At 39.7% G+C, this 20,000-nt stretch overlaps 1 protein-coding gene across 12 annotated transcripts in view; it reads right to left on the bottom strand.

Moving 5' to 3' along the window:
* tenm3 (teneurin transmembrane protein 3) overlaps positions 1 to 20,000 on the bottom strand; it is a 277,382-nt gene that overhangs the window by 46,422 nt on the left and 210,960 nt on the right. For all 12 annotated transcript variants that reach the window (XM_053501433.1, XM_053501434.1, XM_053501435.1 and 9 more), the window contains 3 exons: positions 15,729 to 15,990; positions 10,374 to 10,641; positions 5,832 to 5,975 (listed from right to left, as the gene is read on the bottom strand). In XM_053501433.1, the coding sequence (XP_053357408.1) occupies positions 5,832 to 5,975; positions 10,374 to 10,641; positions 15,729 to 15,990 (674 nt within the window). The remainder of the gene's footprint in view (positions 1 to 5,831; positions 5,976 to 10,373; positions 10,642 to 15,728; positions 15,991 to 20,000) is intronic.

Here is a 20,000-nt window from a genome sequence, read left to right as displayed (position 1 = left end):
CGCAGCAGGAAGCTTGCTGAGATAGCGGAATGAGCAATCAGAGCAAAAACATGACCTTCACTTCAATCCAAGGCTCTTCAAGGAGTCCACACACACACACACACACACACACACACACTGTATAAATGTATATTCTACCCTCAAGGAATTTTCAAATGTATTTTTAAACTCCAGCAAAACAGAAGCTGTTGATTAATTCTCTAGAACAGCGGCTCGGACAGTAGCGCAGGTTCACCTTAATACACGCGTTCTGATACGTTATGTTTAAGGGTTTAAAGCGGTATACATATATTTATAGTGGATATGGTGATATCCCTACGTAAAGAGACACTTATGAATGGAAGGAGTCTCCAGTGTCAGTCAGATATAAAGCTGGAACTTTGAAATCCGCAAAAAACGTGATAATTCATCTGTCCTGAAGCAGAAGCAAACAAACCACAGTAACAGCTCTGACGCTGGAGACTCCTTTCCACTGATGTGTTAAATAAAAACGAATAAAAAAAAACACCACACCGACGATCTTCTAAATCCGTTTCCGTGACGCGTCTGGCGTACACGTCCTCCTGTGGACGAGGTGTTACCATAGCAACCATAAAGTATCACCACGCTAATATACACTGCTTATACGAAACTAATCAATCACGACAATAGCTAAAAAGTTGCGTGTTTTACCCGCTTGTTTGTTTAAGCTCCGCCCCTTTATCGCTGCTTTTACGGGAGGAAAACATCGCTGCGAGTGTTTTTGTTCTACTTAAACAGAAATGTAAACGTTCCTTCAGCAGTTTTCCCCGTGTATGTGTGTGTGTGTGTGTGCAGATCTGATTATGAATGAGTGGAGTGTATTTTTGTGTGTGCGCGTGTGTATTTTTCGTGAGCATGAGATGATGTATGGCTTCTTTCACGCCTCACATCAGTTCCATCAGATTATTGTGGCGAATTATAAAGAGCTCCTTAGGTGAGTGTGTGGATTTCACTGATACGCTGTCATAAATCTTACACCAGTGTGTGTGCGAGTGTGTGTGTGAGTGTGTGTGTGTAGCGGTCATTGAATATTATACCAAAATCAATGTAATTTAATCTCCCACTGTCTCTGCTGAGTTTTATATCATAAATATTTCATGTGGACGATTACTCTCTCTCTCTCTCTCTCTCTCGCGCGCTCTCTCTCTCTCGCGCGCTCTCTCTCGTTCTGTCCCTCACCAGGAGGAGGCGATAGAAAGAAAGAAAGAAAAAGAAAAGACTTTCTTTCTTTCTTTCTTTCTTTCTTTCTCTCAATCTCTCTCCCCCTGTCTCACACTCCTCTGCCCCTCTCCTCCTCTATCTTTTTTTATTGACTTTACTTTACACAAAACTCTCTCTCTCTCTCTCTCTCTCTCTCTCTCTCTCTCTTTCTCTGTGGGCAGTGAACGTGAAGTGGTTGTGCTCTGACCGGAGCTGATAAGAGGAGATGAAAGAAAGCAGAAGGTAAGTGAAAGTGTGTGTGTGTGTGTGTGTGTGTGTGTGTGTGTGTGTGAGAGAGAGAGAGAGAGGGAGAGGATACAGTGCAGGTGGGACCTAAAGGCAGCGATGATTTATATCAGCGAGTGTTACACACTCCACCCTGCCTCTATGAGATCTGAGAAAATGCATGATCTCATACACACACACACACACACACACATGCATGCACAAACACACACACACACACACACACACAGGCGTCTACCGTGTGACAGAGATAAATAAATGTGTGTGTGTGTGTAATGGGAGAGGAGGAGTGTGTGAGGTCAGTGTGAGTCTGGTTTCGGCTCTCTCCCTAAGACAGAGACAGAGAGACGGAGCATGTCCTTTCTAATTCCTTGTCTTCTTATACGCTCATCTGCATAATAATTTGCATAAGAATCAGATGGGTAGGAGCGACATTAATTAGTTCACCGGTGCACACTGTCACTAAGTGTGTGTTTGTGTGGTGTAAACGATGGAGATGAGTGTGTGCGCGGGTATTATCTGTCACTCATCCACTCTCAGTCTACAGCTCACCTTTATTTGTTTGTTTTAAGGACACGTCAACACTTTTTATCCATTTATTATTGTATTTAATATTAAGGATCTGTAAAAGAAGTTAATTCCTGTTTTCACTTGTGTTAGAGCATCTGATTTACCTTTCCACACCTCTCAATTTTTTCTCTTCCTTTAAATTAATAAAACAAACAACAACAACAATAACAATAATAATAATAATAATAATAATAATGCAATGTGCGATGATACATAGGGGTGTAAACCTCAGGCTGCTACAGAATATTTTAATTTGATATTAAATGATGCAACTGTGATTTCTGATACGATAAGATATGCGATACAATAAACAATACCAACTGATATATACTACAGTATATGGTACTGAATGATAAAGGATATGATAATACATTGTGTTCGGAACGATGCTTAATGATAAATGATATAATACCAAATGATATGTGATACAAAACCAGGTGATCTACACAGTACTGTACACTACAGAATACTGAATGATGAACGATGAGATACTCAATAATTTGCAGTATGATACTAAATAATAAATGATACAATAAAAGTGATATGTGATACAATGTTGTTGTTGTTGTTGTTGTTTCGGTTAGTCACGTCAATGGGTCGCCACAGCAGATCATCTGATCCGCAAACACACCTGGCACAGGTTTGCACAATATGTACTTTATATTCTATCCGGGTTTAGGATACTAAGGATGTATCCAGTGGCTGAGTTTGGGAATTGGATGGGAGTCGAACCTGTAAGGCAAGTCACTAAGCCACCAATACCCAAAGGATACTTAATATAATACCAAATGACAAATGATATAACACACAGTACCAAATGATATATAATATAATAATAAACTATTCTAAATTATATACAATATTAAATGATATACTGTACAATACCAAATTTTCTATGATATTAAATTATATACGATACCAAATTATATAAGATATTAGATCGTAAACGATATTAAATCATACTAAATAATATATGATACCAAAAAATATACGATCCGATTTTTAATTGTATACAACGCGATATTAAACAATATAAGATATGATACCAAATATATAAACAAACAATATATGATACAATATGTTAAAATAATATACACAATATGATACAATCATATGCCAAATCATATAAGACGCAATATATGACACGGTTTTAAACCATAAACTATAGAATATCAACTGATACACTATACAATACCATATTAAATAATATTAGATATAGTATTAAATGATGTACAATCTAATACCCAACAATATACGAAACGTTTTTAGATGATATATGACGTGATGCCATGATACATACAGTACGATACCACATGATACGATTTATCCTCAGGACTCAGGTTAATGATATTAACTCTTTTACACTCCACTTCCCTGTCTTTTTCTCAACATTATTCGACTGGCGCTCATTGCCTTGTAAATCCACACACTGATCCAGAATGTACGAATGGAACCTGATCCACGATCCCAAAAACTCTCTTTATAAACCCTGGAACCTCAGACCTGTACATCCTGTCAGAATCACAGCCGTGCAGGTCGACAGCTCGCTTTAGTCAGTTTGACCTCTGTTTGTTTATCGATTATCCGTCTCTCCTGTCCTACTCCACTCCTGTCTGTTTCGCTCGTCTATCATTTTCTGAATCGCCGGCTCCGTCACTTTGTTTATCCTGGTGCTGTTTTTTTTTTGTTTTTTTTAAATCCTGAACCTCCTCCTCGCTCTCGCCCGTGTCCGTCTGTCTGCCATCAGGACTGTTTTTAGGTCCATGTTTATGTCTTTTGGTTTTCTACATCCAGTCTGGCTGAAATCCTGACATCCTGCTAATGTCTGGGACGTTATATATATATATATATATATAAGTTGTGCAGTGTCTTTTTAAATAACTCCAAACTTTAAAGGGGGGAGAAAAAACAAGCTTGTCATCAGATTCTGGCAGACGTGTGGTCATCCTCGCTCTGGGTTTTTACGATGAAATGAGATTATTGTTTTTAGAGATAAAGGGAGCTCAGCAATATGAAGGGAAGAAACAATTTAAACTGTAAAAACTGCTGTGTGAGTCCCTCGCGTACGTTTACAAGAAGAAAAAAAAAAAAGCAAGAAAAGCTTTCACTCATCCCGGGGTAGTAATTATCCAGATATCATACGGCAACTTTTACACCTCGGACTAAGAGGGAAAACTTTAAAGCTCACTATCTGCAACGTTGGAAAGAGATATTGCAAGGTTCAAGTCTAGAGAAGGAGGAGGAGATGGAGAACAAGGAAAAGAAGAAAAAAATTTACACCAAAAACAAAAAATGACCCTGGGAAAAATAAATCATCGCCAGAGTCACAACAGCTTTAGATTAACTCTTTATCTTCTTTTTTTTTGTCACTTAAAAGCTACATTTTTTTTTATTTATCTCAGTGATTTAGTTGGATTGAACGAATTAGATATTGCAAAATATTGAAGAACGGTGCAGAAACAAAGTCAAAATAGAAAAGATGTGAATGTATCAAGTTCACGCTACGTCTAGCCACATCCGTGTCAGGTTTTTAATGTGTCTATCAGTCACATTATCAATAATTAATTTTCCATGCTCAACCACATCAAACAAAGTCATTACTACATCCGATCAGATCGCACCGTGCTCCTCCCATCAGCTTATCATGTGCTTACTATGTTGTGATCGCGTCCGGTGGGTCGGTATAATTGATGCGACATGCGCGGCAGGCTAATCAGGAGGTCATGGTGTGCGGAATTGGATCCAGTATTTATATAAATTCTCTGAAAGCGACATAGACGCGCTGATACCGAATGTGGTTATCACCAGAAGAAAGTAATATGAACTTCTACAGCGTGGCATGGACCTACAGTACCGCGGTCATAGCACGAGCCTGAAGAGGGCGCTGTTAGAGCTCCATTGACGTAGCAAATCCGTCAGAACACCGTGCGATCTTTTCCATCAGGTTGAAGCTTCGTTACTTCGTCCTTATTAAGTTTGTTTCTATGTCTGGCTTCGACACAACAGCATCTCCATATCAACACCTACTAGTTTCTATTGCTGTTGTTGCACAAGTTCTTACTCCGTTCTACAGATGTAGGAGGAACGTGGCTCAGTGTGATATATAGTGTACACTGCTCAGTATATATATATATATATATATATATATATATATATAAAACACTTCTTCATGCTCGGCTGTGAACACACATCTGAGCCTCGCTCTCCAGAGAGCCTATATTTAGGGCAGTGATGGGGAATAGAGAAAGGTTTAGAAGAAGAGGAGAAGAAGGTGTCTAAAGGTCATAGGTCACAAATGGTGTCACGGGTTGGCGAGATGAAAGCGGCGCTGAAGTCTTCTGGGATCGGAAAAAGAGGACGAGGAAAGAGCTTGGGAGCTGAAGCGGCTAAAGCGGTGCAGAAAACGCAATAAACCTGCTGGCCTTTTACACACACACACACACACATATACACACACACATACATGCACACGTCACTGACTAGTGATGCTGACTATGTTCTGTACTTAATATATGAGTGTGTGCAAGAAAAACGTTGCGTTTTGTTCTCCTTACACTACAACACCTAAATATTACGTATATTTTATATCGACCTGGTGATTGTTACAAACATTAACACTGGAGACTCCTTCCATAGAGGCAACATAAAAGCCTCCTTACTATTACCTCCACGGTGTGACCTTTTGAACGAGCTGTTACTACAGAATATAAATGAAAGTGCACTCTCAAAGCTGCTGTAAAGGAAAATTCATCAACACCAATCACAGTACAGAACTCGGCCGCTCGTGTCCGTACCGTTCTGGACGTCCAGCACGTGGTGTTTGTCCAGCGTCCACCCGCCCATGTTAGAAGCGTCGAGTTCGTAACCCTGAAGGACGGCCGTCCTCTTCTCCCACAGGATCAGGTCCAGACATGACTCGTACTCGAACCCCACAGACACTAAACACACAGAAGGAAGATGTTCAGGGTTATACATGATTTTTTTTTTTTTTTACCAACTACATGTCAATTTTTTGAAATGAAGATGACCCAACACACACACACCACCAGTGCAACAAAAAAGCAGTTTGATGTGATTTAATACATTCAAGTCGTCGGCTGACTTTATTTTATTGCCACATAACAGTCACATGACCTTTTTCCATCGCTCCAACGTCCAATCTTTTGTCCTGATTCGTCTCACTAACAAGTGTTTTTCTCATGGACGCACAGCTGTTTTGTTCCACTTAAGTTCTCATCACACTGTATATGTGTGTGTGTGTGTGTGTGTGTGTGTGTGTGTGTCTCACTATTAAACATCCTGTAGCTCTGATTTCTACTCTCCATTTTTTTTTTTACTGTATGACTCCAGCAAAGCTTTTAGATGATCTCCCATCATGCTCACTCAGGATGTTGTCCTGACCACATTTCTTCTGTGGAGTTGAGGGTTCAGCTCAATGCGTCCAGGGTTTAATAATGTCTTGTGCAGTTCTTATCCCAATTCCAGTCATTTTGAATCTCATTAGATGTTTGCGGCAGACGCTGTATAAACCTGATGGAGCCTCAATCTACATCTCAATCAAAAACATAAGGCTTATGAAAGAAGGAAGAAGTCTGGCGATGCGCATGAGAGGAGGACAACCAGACCGAGGTAGAACACCACACCGGCGGAGACGGGTGTCTGATGAAATACGAGCCACGATTGAGGACCGTGTCATAAATCAGCGTCTCACTGGGGAAGAGCGAAGCTTAATGTAGGCTTCATCCGGAGTTCCTGTCATGTGTTGTCTCACACACACACACACACACACTATTGTGAATGTTTTTGTTTTTTTTGCGAATGGAGGACATGGGGAATAAGATGTGGGACAGAAGCAAACCTCTGGCCTGATGAACGTTAAAGAAGACGTGTGCAGCGAGATGAATCTGTGTTAATGATCATAACTATGTACTAAAGGTTTATACGATTATGATACAGTGCTGTATTTTACTGTTTTATTGCACTTTGATATGCAATTCATGATATTTATTTTCCTAAGCAGCTCTCCGTGACAGATTTCAGAGAAACAGGTACGAGTGGTGACTTTGTCTCCCTCAATTATAAAAGACTGTCTGCAGCACGATAATTATTGCAGCACGTCTGAGTGTTTATGGAGTTTATAAATCTGTATCTTTTTGTCTGATGTTAACATCACGCTTTACTGCGACTGAAGACTGTGACTGTTGCGACTCACACACTGACCGTGGGACGGTTCTTTTTTGGCGGTTGGGTGTGTAAGTGTGTGTGTGTTGTGGGGGAGAAACTTCACTTTTTTGCTGCAGCACAGGACGCGTTCAGAGATTTGGACGCGGAGTCGTGAGAAGAGAAAATCTGCTGTAATATTTGAGTTAAACTGTAACATGCTGTACATGTGGCACGCTCGACCACGCCCACCTGGTTAATCTCCCCTTCTACCTCTTCATAGTATTATTATTATTATTATTATTATTCGAACCCAGACCCTGAAGGTGCAAAGCGACAGTGCTAACCAGTAAGGCACTGTGCTGACTCTATTTTTTATTTATCCTTAAAGTTCAGATCTAATTTTTTTAAAGAACTTCCTTAATTGATAGTTAGACAGACAGACAGAGAGACAGATAGTTGGACACACTGTACATACAGACTCTACAGACAGACACTGTAGACAGTCAGATATTGTCAGACAGAGAGAAAGATATGTCCATCTATCTGTCTGTCAAACAGATACAGAGACAAACAGACAGTGAGACAGACAGATAGATAGATAATGTAGACAGAGATACTGACAGACAGACAGACAGACAGACAGACAGACAGAGATAGATAGATAGATAGATAGATAGATAGATAGATAGATAGATAGATAAAAATATTGACATACAGATAGACAGAAAGAAGGACACATAGACAGATACAAACAGACAGACTGATAACCATACACGGACACAGATACTATAGGCAGACAGATATATAAACACAGATACAGACAGACAGACAGACAGACAAATAAATAAATAAATAGATAGATAGATAGATAGATAGATAGATAGATAGATAGATTTATTTATTTTTTCATATTATAATGTTTGTTATTATTTGACCTTAAATTTTTTTAAAAGATTTACATATTTGTCCACTTAATTCGATAAAAAAATAACTTTCCTTTTCTATCTCTTATTTTTCTAGCTGTAACATGAGTTTAGTTCATCAGTAACATGATGCTGATAACGTATTTAACTGGTTCAGGTGGTACAGTAGTACAGTAGTGTAGAGTGTAGTGTGTGTGTGTGTGTGTGTGTGTGTGTGTGTGTGTGTGTTCCTGTCCTCAGTGCTGCACTGGATCAGGAACATGGTGCTCTCAGAGAACTTTTACAGAATCGAGAGAGTTCTGTCTGAGCTGGAGCGGTGGAACAATGCCAGAAGTGATCCGTCCTGATCAGTCACCCCCGCGACGTTCCATCATCTCTGGCACAAAGCCACAAACACGTGTGACCTTTCCAGCACGGCGAGACGTGGACAGGACGTGTACATTTCTTGCAGTTATGCTGCATCTGCTGATCATACACATGCTCTAAATCTCCGTCAGCAGGAACAAATTCCCTCACACACACACACACACCGGAATGGGAAGATAAGGAGACTGATTTGCATGCTGGATGTTAGGAGTAAGCACTTCGCCTCTGTAAGGTCTCCTCACGTCACATTTATTTAATTATCCCCCGAGCGTAGAGGACGACACCGGGCGGGAAACACTGAGCGGCTGTTTATCACCGTGACAACGCTGATCAGATTAAAAAAGGCTGAGCGATGCTGAGCGATGCTGCGAGGAAGTGAGGGATGTGCTCTCACTTCACCTGGCTCTCAAACTCCATCGCTAATCTGTACAAAGTCCATCCTGATTACACGACCGGAGCGTCATTTATTCATGTATCACTGAACACTTCTGAACAGATCGTGTGTGTGTGTGTGTGTGGGTGTGTGTGTGTGTGGGTGTGTGTGTGTACATATACACACACAATAGATATAACATTTTCTGTAACAGTGCAATTAAATACCTTTAGGATATTATAAAAAATAATATACAAAATGTTGTCTTAATCATTTATGAATTATTTACTTATTTATCTTTATTCATTTTGCACTGTGCTTTATATAACCTCTTTTCAATATTTAATAAAAGTCATTATTTTATCCCAGGACATGTTCTAAGACATTTGCAAATAAGACTAAAGAAAAATATAACAAAGAAAAATTGTACAGTAAAAAAAATAAATATTTGATCTTGACAGTAAGTGAGGTTAATAAAATTTTAAAAGCTTATAGAATGACAATAAATTGATTAAACAAATTTTTTTTTTTTTTTTTACAAAAAAGTATGACACCTGAATGGAATGCTTCGGCTCGTCTGGTCGTCTGTCTGTCTGAAGTTTATGTGTTTCAATCATCATTCATTATTATTATTATTATTATTATTATATTATTATTATCATATAATTATCATATTGTATTAGAATCTTTTTTAAAAAGGGCAAACGTATAAATCCAATTAATTTAATTTCCTTATCATTAACAAAATAATAATGAACTAGTTCATAAAAAAATGTTTGTAAAACAATAAGAAATTTTTTCTTCTTAAAATAGTCGATATACTCATTTGTTTACTGTTTATGAATTCATTTAAAATGGAGAGATTAATTCATTAACCAGTCAACACTTAACAAATTCACTAATTATTATAATAAAAGCAAAACAAGCAAAACAAAAAAAAAATTCTAAAACTAAAAATACAAAACAAAAATAATAATTAAAAACAAAAAAAAGTAGATCAATAAAGATGTTTTGTTACATCCTATGTAATTATTTTTAATTGTTTATTATTAACCTAATCTCCCAGAAGGTATTAATTTGTACTTTTTTTGTAAATTAAAATAGACATATTAAGATTAGCCAAAACTTTATTGAATTATTCATTTTCTTAATTAGTAAACAAACAAACAAAAAAAGAGAATAAAGGAATGAATAAATAGCAGTGTATATCAATAATTATTTATTATCATGTCTATTATTAATTAATATTATTATTAATATAATGTTATAATATTATGTTATGATTTTGATCTTAATCTCCCAGAATTTGTTAATTCATTTGTTTATTTATTAAGTCAAACAGGATATAAAATGTTTCTCCATGCCATCAGATCAACAGCATGACCTGAAGCTCCGCTCCACAGACCATCACAACCATTGACTTTAAATATTAATATAAAGATTGTGTATATAGACATAAAGAAGCTCTATATAAATATAAATATAAATATGAATATAAAGTGTCGACTCACCGACTGCCTCGCTCAGGCCGTACACGCGCTGGTTGTAGGCGTCCGTCTTGTCCCAGATGAAGGTGTAGGACAGGTTGGGTTCTGCAGGGAACCACTTCTGGAAGAGGCGTCCCACGACAGCCACCATCAGGTGCACCTTCATCAGGTTGAAGGGGATGGTGGACTGGGTCATGGTGACCCTCAGGACGGGACGGTACCCGGCCGCTCGAGAACTCAGGTACACCAGGTTCAGGTCGCTGCCCGGGATCACCGTGTCCTCCTGGAGAACCTGCAGGTCACACAGGACAGACAGCTCACTATGGGGACCAGAGCAGAAGAATGGGACTTTACAGGGTTCTTTATTTTGTCCCTCAGGAAGAACACAAAGATTCTGTAAGGAGCTTTAACACAGAGTTTCCCTATCAGGTTTTGTCTCTTTTTTGGTTTCTTTCGTCGCTTTTTTTTGTCATTTCCTATTTCTTTCTGTCTTTCAATCCCTCTTTCCACTCTGTCCCTGACTTTTATACCTCGGTTCTTTGTGTTAGTTTTGTGCTGCAGTGACAGACTCCAGAGCTGCATTACGTGAGCCTCACTCTGGCTGAGCGCACGTCTGGGAGTGATCCCGCGGGAGCAGTTGTGGTTTCAGCAGGACCTGAAAACACACCAAACTCATCTGAGTGATACTCACTACCTCACTCTCCCTTGCTCACCATGACATGCTCCCTAGCTCCCTTCCTCACTCTCCCTCAACCTCCCTCATGGTCCCTCGCTCTCCGTCACTCTGTCTCACTCTCTCTTGCTCCTCTCTGGTTTTAGGAGATGATTAGAGGAACTCAGAGGCTCAGACACGAGCTGTGGACTCGGAGAACTCGCACCACATTCCCACTTCCTGCTCCGGACTCAAACTCCAACCTCACAGCCTGGGCACAGCCTCATCCCCTCCTGTCTGTCTTTCAGATTTCCATTGCTCTTTCTTTTCTTGTAATTTTGCTTTTTTCCCCATTTTATCCTTCCTTCCTTTCTTCCTTCCCATTTCCCCCAAACTCTTTGTTAGTTTGTTTGTTTTTGTCTCTTCACTTCTTTGATTGTTTGTCTTTTGTTCCTTTCTTCTTCTTCTTCCACATTTCTTTCTCATTCCTATGCCGACTTTTTTATTTTTGTTATTGTTTCATTATTTGGTTGTCTCTTTATTTGCTCAATTTCTCGATCTCATCTCTTTCTCAGTGTTTCTTTCCTTCTCTCTTTCTTTCTTTCTTTCTTTCTTTCTTTCTTTCCTTGTTCTTCTGAGGTTAGTAAGTTACATTTCACTGTTTCTGAGTTTCTACCTCTCTCTCTCTCTCTCTCTCTCTCTGCTCTTTCTCGTGTTATTCACAGACATCAGGACGTTGTGTTTATGCAAAAGTTTAAAGTTTAGGCTCAGACAACATAAGTGAATTAATAAAAAGATAAATAAACAATAACTGGGTTCAAAAAAGAGGAAAGAAGAAGCAACCCTTAACCCTTAGACACACACACACACACACACACACACACACACACACACACACACACACACACAGTTGTGGTGTAGTCACAGTAACCACAGCCGATATAATTATCAAGCGCACGTGTGTGTGTGTGTGTGTGTGTGTGTGTGTGTGTGTGTGTGTGTGTGACTGTACCCCAGGCTTGTATATTTGCTTAATGGTGGATGTATAAGGTTGGCACATGCACACACACACACACACACACACACACACACATTCTGCCCTTTCCCGCCCCTCTGTGATCTTTCATTACACCCCGAGCTCTTATTAAAACAAGCCGCATGTGCTGCCATGTTCCATGCGAGCGGCCTTGTTATTCTTAGCTGTGGTGTGTGTGTGTGTGTGTGTGTGTGTGTGTGTAGGCAGACAGAGACACACACATGTAGACATGACCGTATGGCTGAGAGCCGTAAAAACTCTTTAACCAAACTAACAAAAAAGTGAGTGAGGTGAGATGAAAGCAGGCACTTTGCTCCGCTCCATTACACACACACACACACACACACACACACACACACACACACACATAAATGGCCAAGCTTCCTTAATGTGTAATGCTAACGGCTAACAAACTAGAGCTGGCGTGTTTCCACCAGCGCCATCACTGCACAAGTCTTTCTTTCCTTTTCTTTCTATTCTTTCTTTCTTTTTTGATTTTCTGTTCATTATCTTTTTATTGGTGCTTTTCTGGTTTTCTTTATTTTCCATTCTTCAATTTATCTTTTCATCTTTCTCTTTTTCTTTTTTTCTCTCATTCAGTCTTCTATGTTTTTTTTTTTTTTTTGCTTCTCCTAATTTTTGCATCTCGTATATCTTTTAATCTTCATGGATTATTCGGCTGAGGTTTCTCCCCCGCTTGCTTTTTCAGTCAGTGTGCGTGCATGTGTGTGTGTGTGTGTGTGTGTGTGTGTGTGTGTGTGTGCTGTTGGAGCGATGGTCTGAGAGTTACCCAGCGGAGGAAAGTCTGTTTGTCGTTTAAGCGTGACGTGTGGAATGTGGAGGAGCCGAGTCAGCTCTCGGGGCCGCTCAGCCTCAGAGCTGTAACTTCATTCCCCTGATTAACTCTGCTCAGGGAGGAGAAAAGCAGGACGTAACTCAAATCAGGACCAGGGGAAGGGAGCGAGGCCAAGGCCACTCCCTCTGGGGAGGGAACAAGGAGAGCGAAAGAGCGAGGGAGCGAGGGAGAGAGAGAGAGAGAGAGAGAGAGAGAGAGAGAGAGGAGGGAGAGAGGCTAAATGCAATAAGGAAATGATTTCTGTGTTCTGGCTCAGACGGCGCGCTGGCATCGTACGCTGGAGTCACAGGAGGATACGACACACACCGAGGGGAAATAACACACACATCGGGGCAACATCTGGAGGCAGGAGAGAGTGTGGGGGGAGAGGGGTGCCAAAAATTTATCCTTCTTTTATACAGCTAAAATGATACAAAAACTAAGACATCAGAAGAAAGAAGACAGACAGATGGACAGATGGACAGACATGGGGGGATGAGAGAGTAGAGAGAGAGCAAGAGGAGAAATGGACAGATAGGTAGAAAGACACAGGAAGAAGATGTGTGATTATTTATGAAAGAAAGTCGGAAGAAGAAAGCAAAGACAGTCAGAGAGAGAGAGAGGGAGAGAGAGAGAGATGGAGAGAGAGAGGGAGAGAGGGAGAGAGAAAGATGGAGAGAGAGAGATGGAGAGAGAGAGGGAGAGAGAGAGGGGAATGTTTTGCCAGGTTTTTTTCCTCTTTTCATTTTGCAATTCTGGAATTTAACCTCCAGTTTTTCCCTTGATGCGGATCTGCTGTACAGTCTGGTTTAGTGAAACACATGATCAGTGTGTGTGTGTGTGTGTGTGTGTATGTGTGTGTGTTCTATTACACTTAGCTTGGGTTTCACTGGAACGTGCTCAGAGAACACTGTAAAACATTCATAAAAGTTTGAGTTTATAAGCAGTGAGAACTACAGCCCACTGCGCTACACTACACCACCCTGCAATAAACAACACCAAACTGCACCAACCCACAATAAACTACACAAAACTCCCCCAAACTACACCAACTTAGACTAAACTACACCAGCCTCTACTAAACTAAACTAAGTACTGTAACTACAATAAACCGAAACAAACTATATAAAAGAACACTAAAATAAACCAAACTACACCTATCAACAATAAACTAAACTAATCTACACCAAACGAAACCAGACAACAGTAAATCACAAATAAACTGCACCAGACCACACCAAGCTACAATAAACTACACCAAATTTGGCAAAACAACACTAAACTACAATAAACTACACCAAATTTGGCAAAACAACACTAAACTACAATAAACTACACCATGCTACAATAAACTACACCATGCTACAATAAACTACACCAAATTTGGCAAAACAACACTAAACTACAATAAACTACACCAAGCTACAATAAACTACACCAAATTTGGCAAAACAACACTAAACTACAATAAACTACACCAAATTTGACAAAACAACACTAAACTACAATAAACTACACCAAATTTGGCAAAACAACACTAAACTACAATAAACTACACCATGCTACAATAAACTACACCAAATTTGGCAAAACAACACTAAACTGCAATAAACTACACCATGCTACAATAAACTACACCAAATTTGGCAAAACAACACTAAACTACAATAAACTACACCAAGCTACAATAAACTACATCAAATTTGGCAAAACAACACTAAACTACAATAAACTACACCAAATTTGGCAAAACAACACTAAACTACAATAAACTACACCATGCTACAATAAACTACACCAAATTTGGCAAAACAACACTAAACTACAATAAACTACACCATGCTACAATAAACTACACCAAATTTGGCAAAACAACACTAAACTACAATAAACTACACCAAATTTGGCAAAACAACACTAAACCACAATAAACTACACCATGCTACAATAAACTACACCAAATTTGGCAAAACAACACTAAACTACAATAAACTACACCATGCTACAATAAACTACACCAAATTTGGCAAAACAACACTAAACTGCAATAAACTACACCAAGCTATAATAAACTACACCAAATTTGGCAAAACAACACTAAACTACAATAAACTACAACAAGCTATAATAAACTACACCAAATTTGGCAAAACAACACTAAACTACAATAAACTACACCAAGCTACAATAAACTACACTAAATTATGCAAAACAACACTAAACTGCACCAAACTACAATAAACTACATCAAAGAGCGATAAACCACACCAAGCGATGGTACACTACTCCAAACTACACCAATCCACAATTAACTACACCGGTCTGCAAGCTAAGATACACCAAATACCACAAATCTACAGGAACCCATAGCGGATCTACTGAAAAACTACACATTTAAATACACTCAACTACTTTACACAGTAACAATCAACACACACACACGTACACACACACACACACACACACACACATGCACACACCACCAGACTATGTAACACTAAAATAAACTTCACCAAACTACACCATGCTGGGCTGGAGTTTGACAAACACAGTAAACTACACTATACTGTACCTAAGTCTAGCAAACTAGACTCCACTACACCAAATACACCGAACCTCACCATGCTAGATTTCGCCAAACTACACTAAACTACACCATCCTTCCAACAAATAGTACATTTTCCTCACCATTTTCTTCATCCCAGGTTCTCAGCGTTCTCAGGAACCATGTTCTATCACACCAGAAAATTGTGTGAAAATTTGATTTGTGGTTTGAGGCGAACCCTCGGGTGCAAACACATGGGTTCGGGCAGTGAGGTGCGTCATGTGTGTACGGTGTATGTACCAGTCACTCACCTGCGTCTCGGGAATGATCGGTCCGTTCTCAGGTGCAGATCTGAAGAAGGTAGAAAGAGGCGTGGTCACGATGAGTGGGCTGGGCCTGACGAACCCGCTCAGGTCACAGCTGGGGATGTCGTTCTGCTCTTTCTTCAGCACCAGTGTGTCCATCACGTAAAACACGTTCCATGGCACCCACACGGTTCGCTGCTGCGGCAGGAAGGGAGCGCGCTCAAAACTCAGAGTCAGAGACGCGCCGCCATTGGCCAGGATGTCGAACCTGACACGCAGAGAGAGAAGATGATTGGCTGAGGGCTAAAAACCTACAGTATGTCGACTTGTACGAACAGGAAGAGATCAGTAGCTGGTCAAAAAAAAAAATAATACAAATATTATATACACACACAAACGTGTACAATAATAATAATAATTTAAAAAAAGTAAACAAAAAAAGAGACGAAAGAAAAACAAACAGACAAATAAATAAATAAAAAAGGAATAAAGTGAAAAGAATGCATACAGAATTAAGTTGAACAAAATAAGATGATAGGGAAGAACAAAGTGTCAAAGAAGGAAAAAACAGATAAACCTAAAACAATAAATAAATAAACAGAAGTAATAGAAAAATGTTAAAGATATGTTCGATAAGAAATGGAGGTGAATAAGAGTTCCTAACAAAGAAGCAAACCTGAACAAACAGAAACAAAAAAATAAAAATAAAATAAATAAATAAAGAGACAATAAGAAAAAAAATAAGAAAGACATACCGTGCTTGAATAAAGAAGGAAAAAGAAGGGATAAACAATAAATAATTAAGAATATAGAAAGCAAGAAAGCAAACAGCCGTGAAAGGAACCAAACACCATAATCAATAATTAATGACTTCATTACTATATATACATTTTTTAAAAGCCAAAGAAAACCTTATTACCTTGCGAGCTTATAATCACACACACACACACACATACACACACACACACACATACACACACACACACACACACACACACACACACTGTGGTAAACCAGAGATAAGAGATAAAAGACGAGTGTGAGGGTTTTAAATTCTTTCAGTAAAATATCCGGACTCGTTTCTCACGCTCCTCCTCAGTGCTGAGCTCCAGAAACTAAAAATATGCTCCAGGTTTAAATCATCAGTTCCGGTGGTTTGTGGAGGCTGGATTTTTTTTCCCCCACAGCTTAATGAAAATTTGAGGAAAACATTTGTCAGCGTGCGAGCTGCAGCCGGAGGAGACAGACCGGACGAGGTCTAATTTCCACATCAGACAGCGAGAGGATGAGCCGAGGTGAGGACGACGCTGAAGAACCCCTAAAGGTCGGATTCGAACCATTAAAAATAATTAAATATTCAAATAATATATTGTTGAATGTGTTTTTAACGCATGAGAAATTTCTAAAAATGGCTCGGGAACGTCTGGACACCTTTCTCCTCGTTAACCATGCACGGGGGCTATAAATATTCAGAAATATGCTAACCAGGGCACGTACCTGCAGGTAATTAAAGTGAACGCGAATTAAAACTAGAAATGAATTTTTATTAACTGAAATAAGATAAAACATTAAACTGAGAATTTATTATTATAAATTTATTGTTATAAATTTTATTATATATCGTACAATCAAACAAAACAAGTCGATACCAATAAAATTAATTTACAGCATTTTAATTAACGCATAATACAGTATTAAAATTTTAAATGTTATTAATTTAAATAAAATTTAAAATGTTGTGTGAACTTAAAAACACACATCAACTTTACCTCTGACTATTACAAAGTGCTGGCACTGGAGACTCCTTCCATAACTTCTTATAAAACAAACATCTCTTTACATGATCTATCGAATCATGTTAAATAATCTGTTATTATGAAAACAAGATCTTTACTGTATCATGGCTTCCTCTATAGAAGTAGATGAAGAAGCTTTTATCAGTCACGTACCCACTGCAGCACAGTGGGAGGCTTTAATTCCAACCTTCTGACCAGGTACCCAGAACCTCAACCCCTGACCCCCAACTACCCCAGGGATCCAGCACCCTATCAGCCCTTCCGTAGCCCATCTTCATTTCCCCTCCACATGTTGCTCCTTCCTTCTAAGTCCTCTCCTCCTTCTTCTTGGCGGTCAGATGTAAAAGAATGAAAAAGCAGCTCAGAGAAACTGGAGCGATCCTAATCTCCTCTCATAATGCTTTCTCCTGTCCAAGTTCTCATCCCATGTGACAGCTACTAATACCTCCTCCAACAAAAGAGATGTAGAAGCTCTTATGCAGGATCCTCATTATCTCCACAACATCTTTACTTCAGTTCCAAACCCACCACCACCACCTCCTCCTCCTTCCTTCTCCCTTCACTATCCTGCCTGATGAGAAGATTAGCAGTCCTTCACTCCTACCTCTATTAATACACAACAGGTTCAGAATTCCCCTCCTCTTTCCTTGTTACATTCTTCTCCTCTATCAACAGGAGATCCTGGAGATTATTATTATCTTGTAATCCCTGCACCTGCTTCCTGAATTCCATTCCTCCCACAATACGTCAAATCATCTCACCAGACCTCGCCACCATTCAATGTCTACAGAAACACATTGTGGATGCTTTAGACATCAAACACTGATTTGTAGCACCTGAGTGATCTGCAAGCAGATGCATTGGTGCTCCACATGGATCATTATGTGCCTCCATATCTGCATCTTTCAATGATGTCATATCCTCACAGGAGTTTTCCTACCACTGATATGCCAGTAACATTTAGCTCCTCCTTTCCCTATTTCATTAGATGCCTCAACATGTTGAGGTCTGGTGGACAAATCCCAGATCTCACCATTAGTCACTGCCATTACAGTATATGACTTTGGGATGATCATGGACAGCCAACTGTCCTACTGTGTTATATTGCTAAACTTTCTTTACATCATCAGACCCTTTCTATCCACCTCATGTGCATCCATGCAACACCCACTTTCTTCAACCTCCTCAGATGTGTCCATGCACCATCTAACCAACTGAGGTAACCCGCCAAACAAATTCTGGTCCATCCTCACTCAACTAGTCCCACCATCTCGCAGGGTACAAGGAAGACCTCCATCAAACTGGTCTCAGGCCTGGCTCTCAGGTGATGGAATGACTTTCTAAAGCCCTCCCTCTTCACTCAGCACTTCGAAACATCTGGTAGTTTTTTTCGTACTGTAATTGAGATTACAACACACTCCTGGATGAGAAGGTCTGCCAAACTCCGTAAAAGGTAAACGTAAAAAAAAAGTAAGATTAGCATGTAGCTGTGCAGCTAATTACTCGCTAATGAACAGCCTTTTGAGAAGATGAAGTGAACAGGAAACTCAGATAGGAGTAAATTTTAATAATGAAGCAACCGGAGAAAGACAGGGGAACAAATGATGAAATGAAGACAGATGTTGGCTCGGGTGACTCCACACACACACACACAGACACAGACACACACACACAAACACACACCTTCCTGTTATTTTGGACTGGTTTTCAGTTGATTAGCTCCTGCAGTGGATTCTGAGTGGGATAATTCTCTCTCTCTCTCTCTCTCTCTCTCTCTCTCTCCACCTGTAGGCCTCTTTCTCTCCTTTATTCTGCAATCTGGGTCTCATCCTCCTCTCCCTCGGCATTATCCTTTTTATTAAACACCTCTCACATCCTCACTCTATTCATCATTTTCTTCCTGTCTTTCTTTCTCATCCATCAAGTCGCACTTTTCTTTGTATTCTCTCCATCTTTCATCATTATTCCTTTTTTCTGTCTTTCTCTCTCTCTTACTTCCTGTCTGGTTGTCTAAATTTGTCTCTGTCTCTGATTTCCTGTCTTTCTTCTTTTGACATTTTTACCTGTCTATCTTTCTTTCTTTCCTTGCTCTCGCTCTCTCTCTCTTCGCGAGGAAGAATGTTTGACGACCTGACATGTTTTTGAGGTTTGTACCCCATTTCCTTCATTAGTAAATATTCTGAGAAAAAGGTAAAGGTTTAGAGTAAGAGAGAGAGGGGGACCGGTGGGGAGACTGGGGCTGTCTCTCAGGCATGGCATCAGGTGTGTGCTGGAGGACGGTGGACAGGTGGAGGAGGTGCTGCTAGCACAAATGAACAAAGCGGGAGTGGTGTTCCTAACACAAAATAAAAAAAAAGTACCCTAATCTGCGGTCCAAGTGACCCCTCTGTCTTCCCCTTCCACGTGAACGGTAATATCAAACCTGCCCTCATTCATCAAAGATCTCATCAGGTGCCCCTGCTCCAACCTGTGTGAACGATCC

The sequence above is a fragment of the Clarias gariepinus genome, chromosome 8 (assembly GCF_024256425.1).
Source record: "Clarias gariepinus isolate MV-2021 ecotype Netherlands chromosome 8, CGAR_prim_01v2, whole genome shotgun sequence".
NCBI classification, from domain to species: Eukaryota; Metazoa; Chordata; class Actinopteri; order Siluriformes; family Clariidae; genus Clarias; species Clarias gariepinus.
This window is presented reverse-complemented; position numbering and strand designations above follow the sequence as displayed.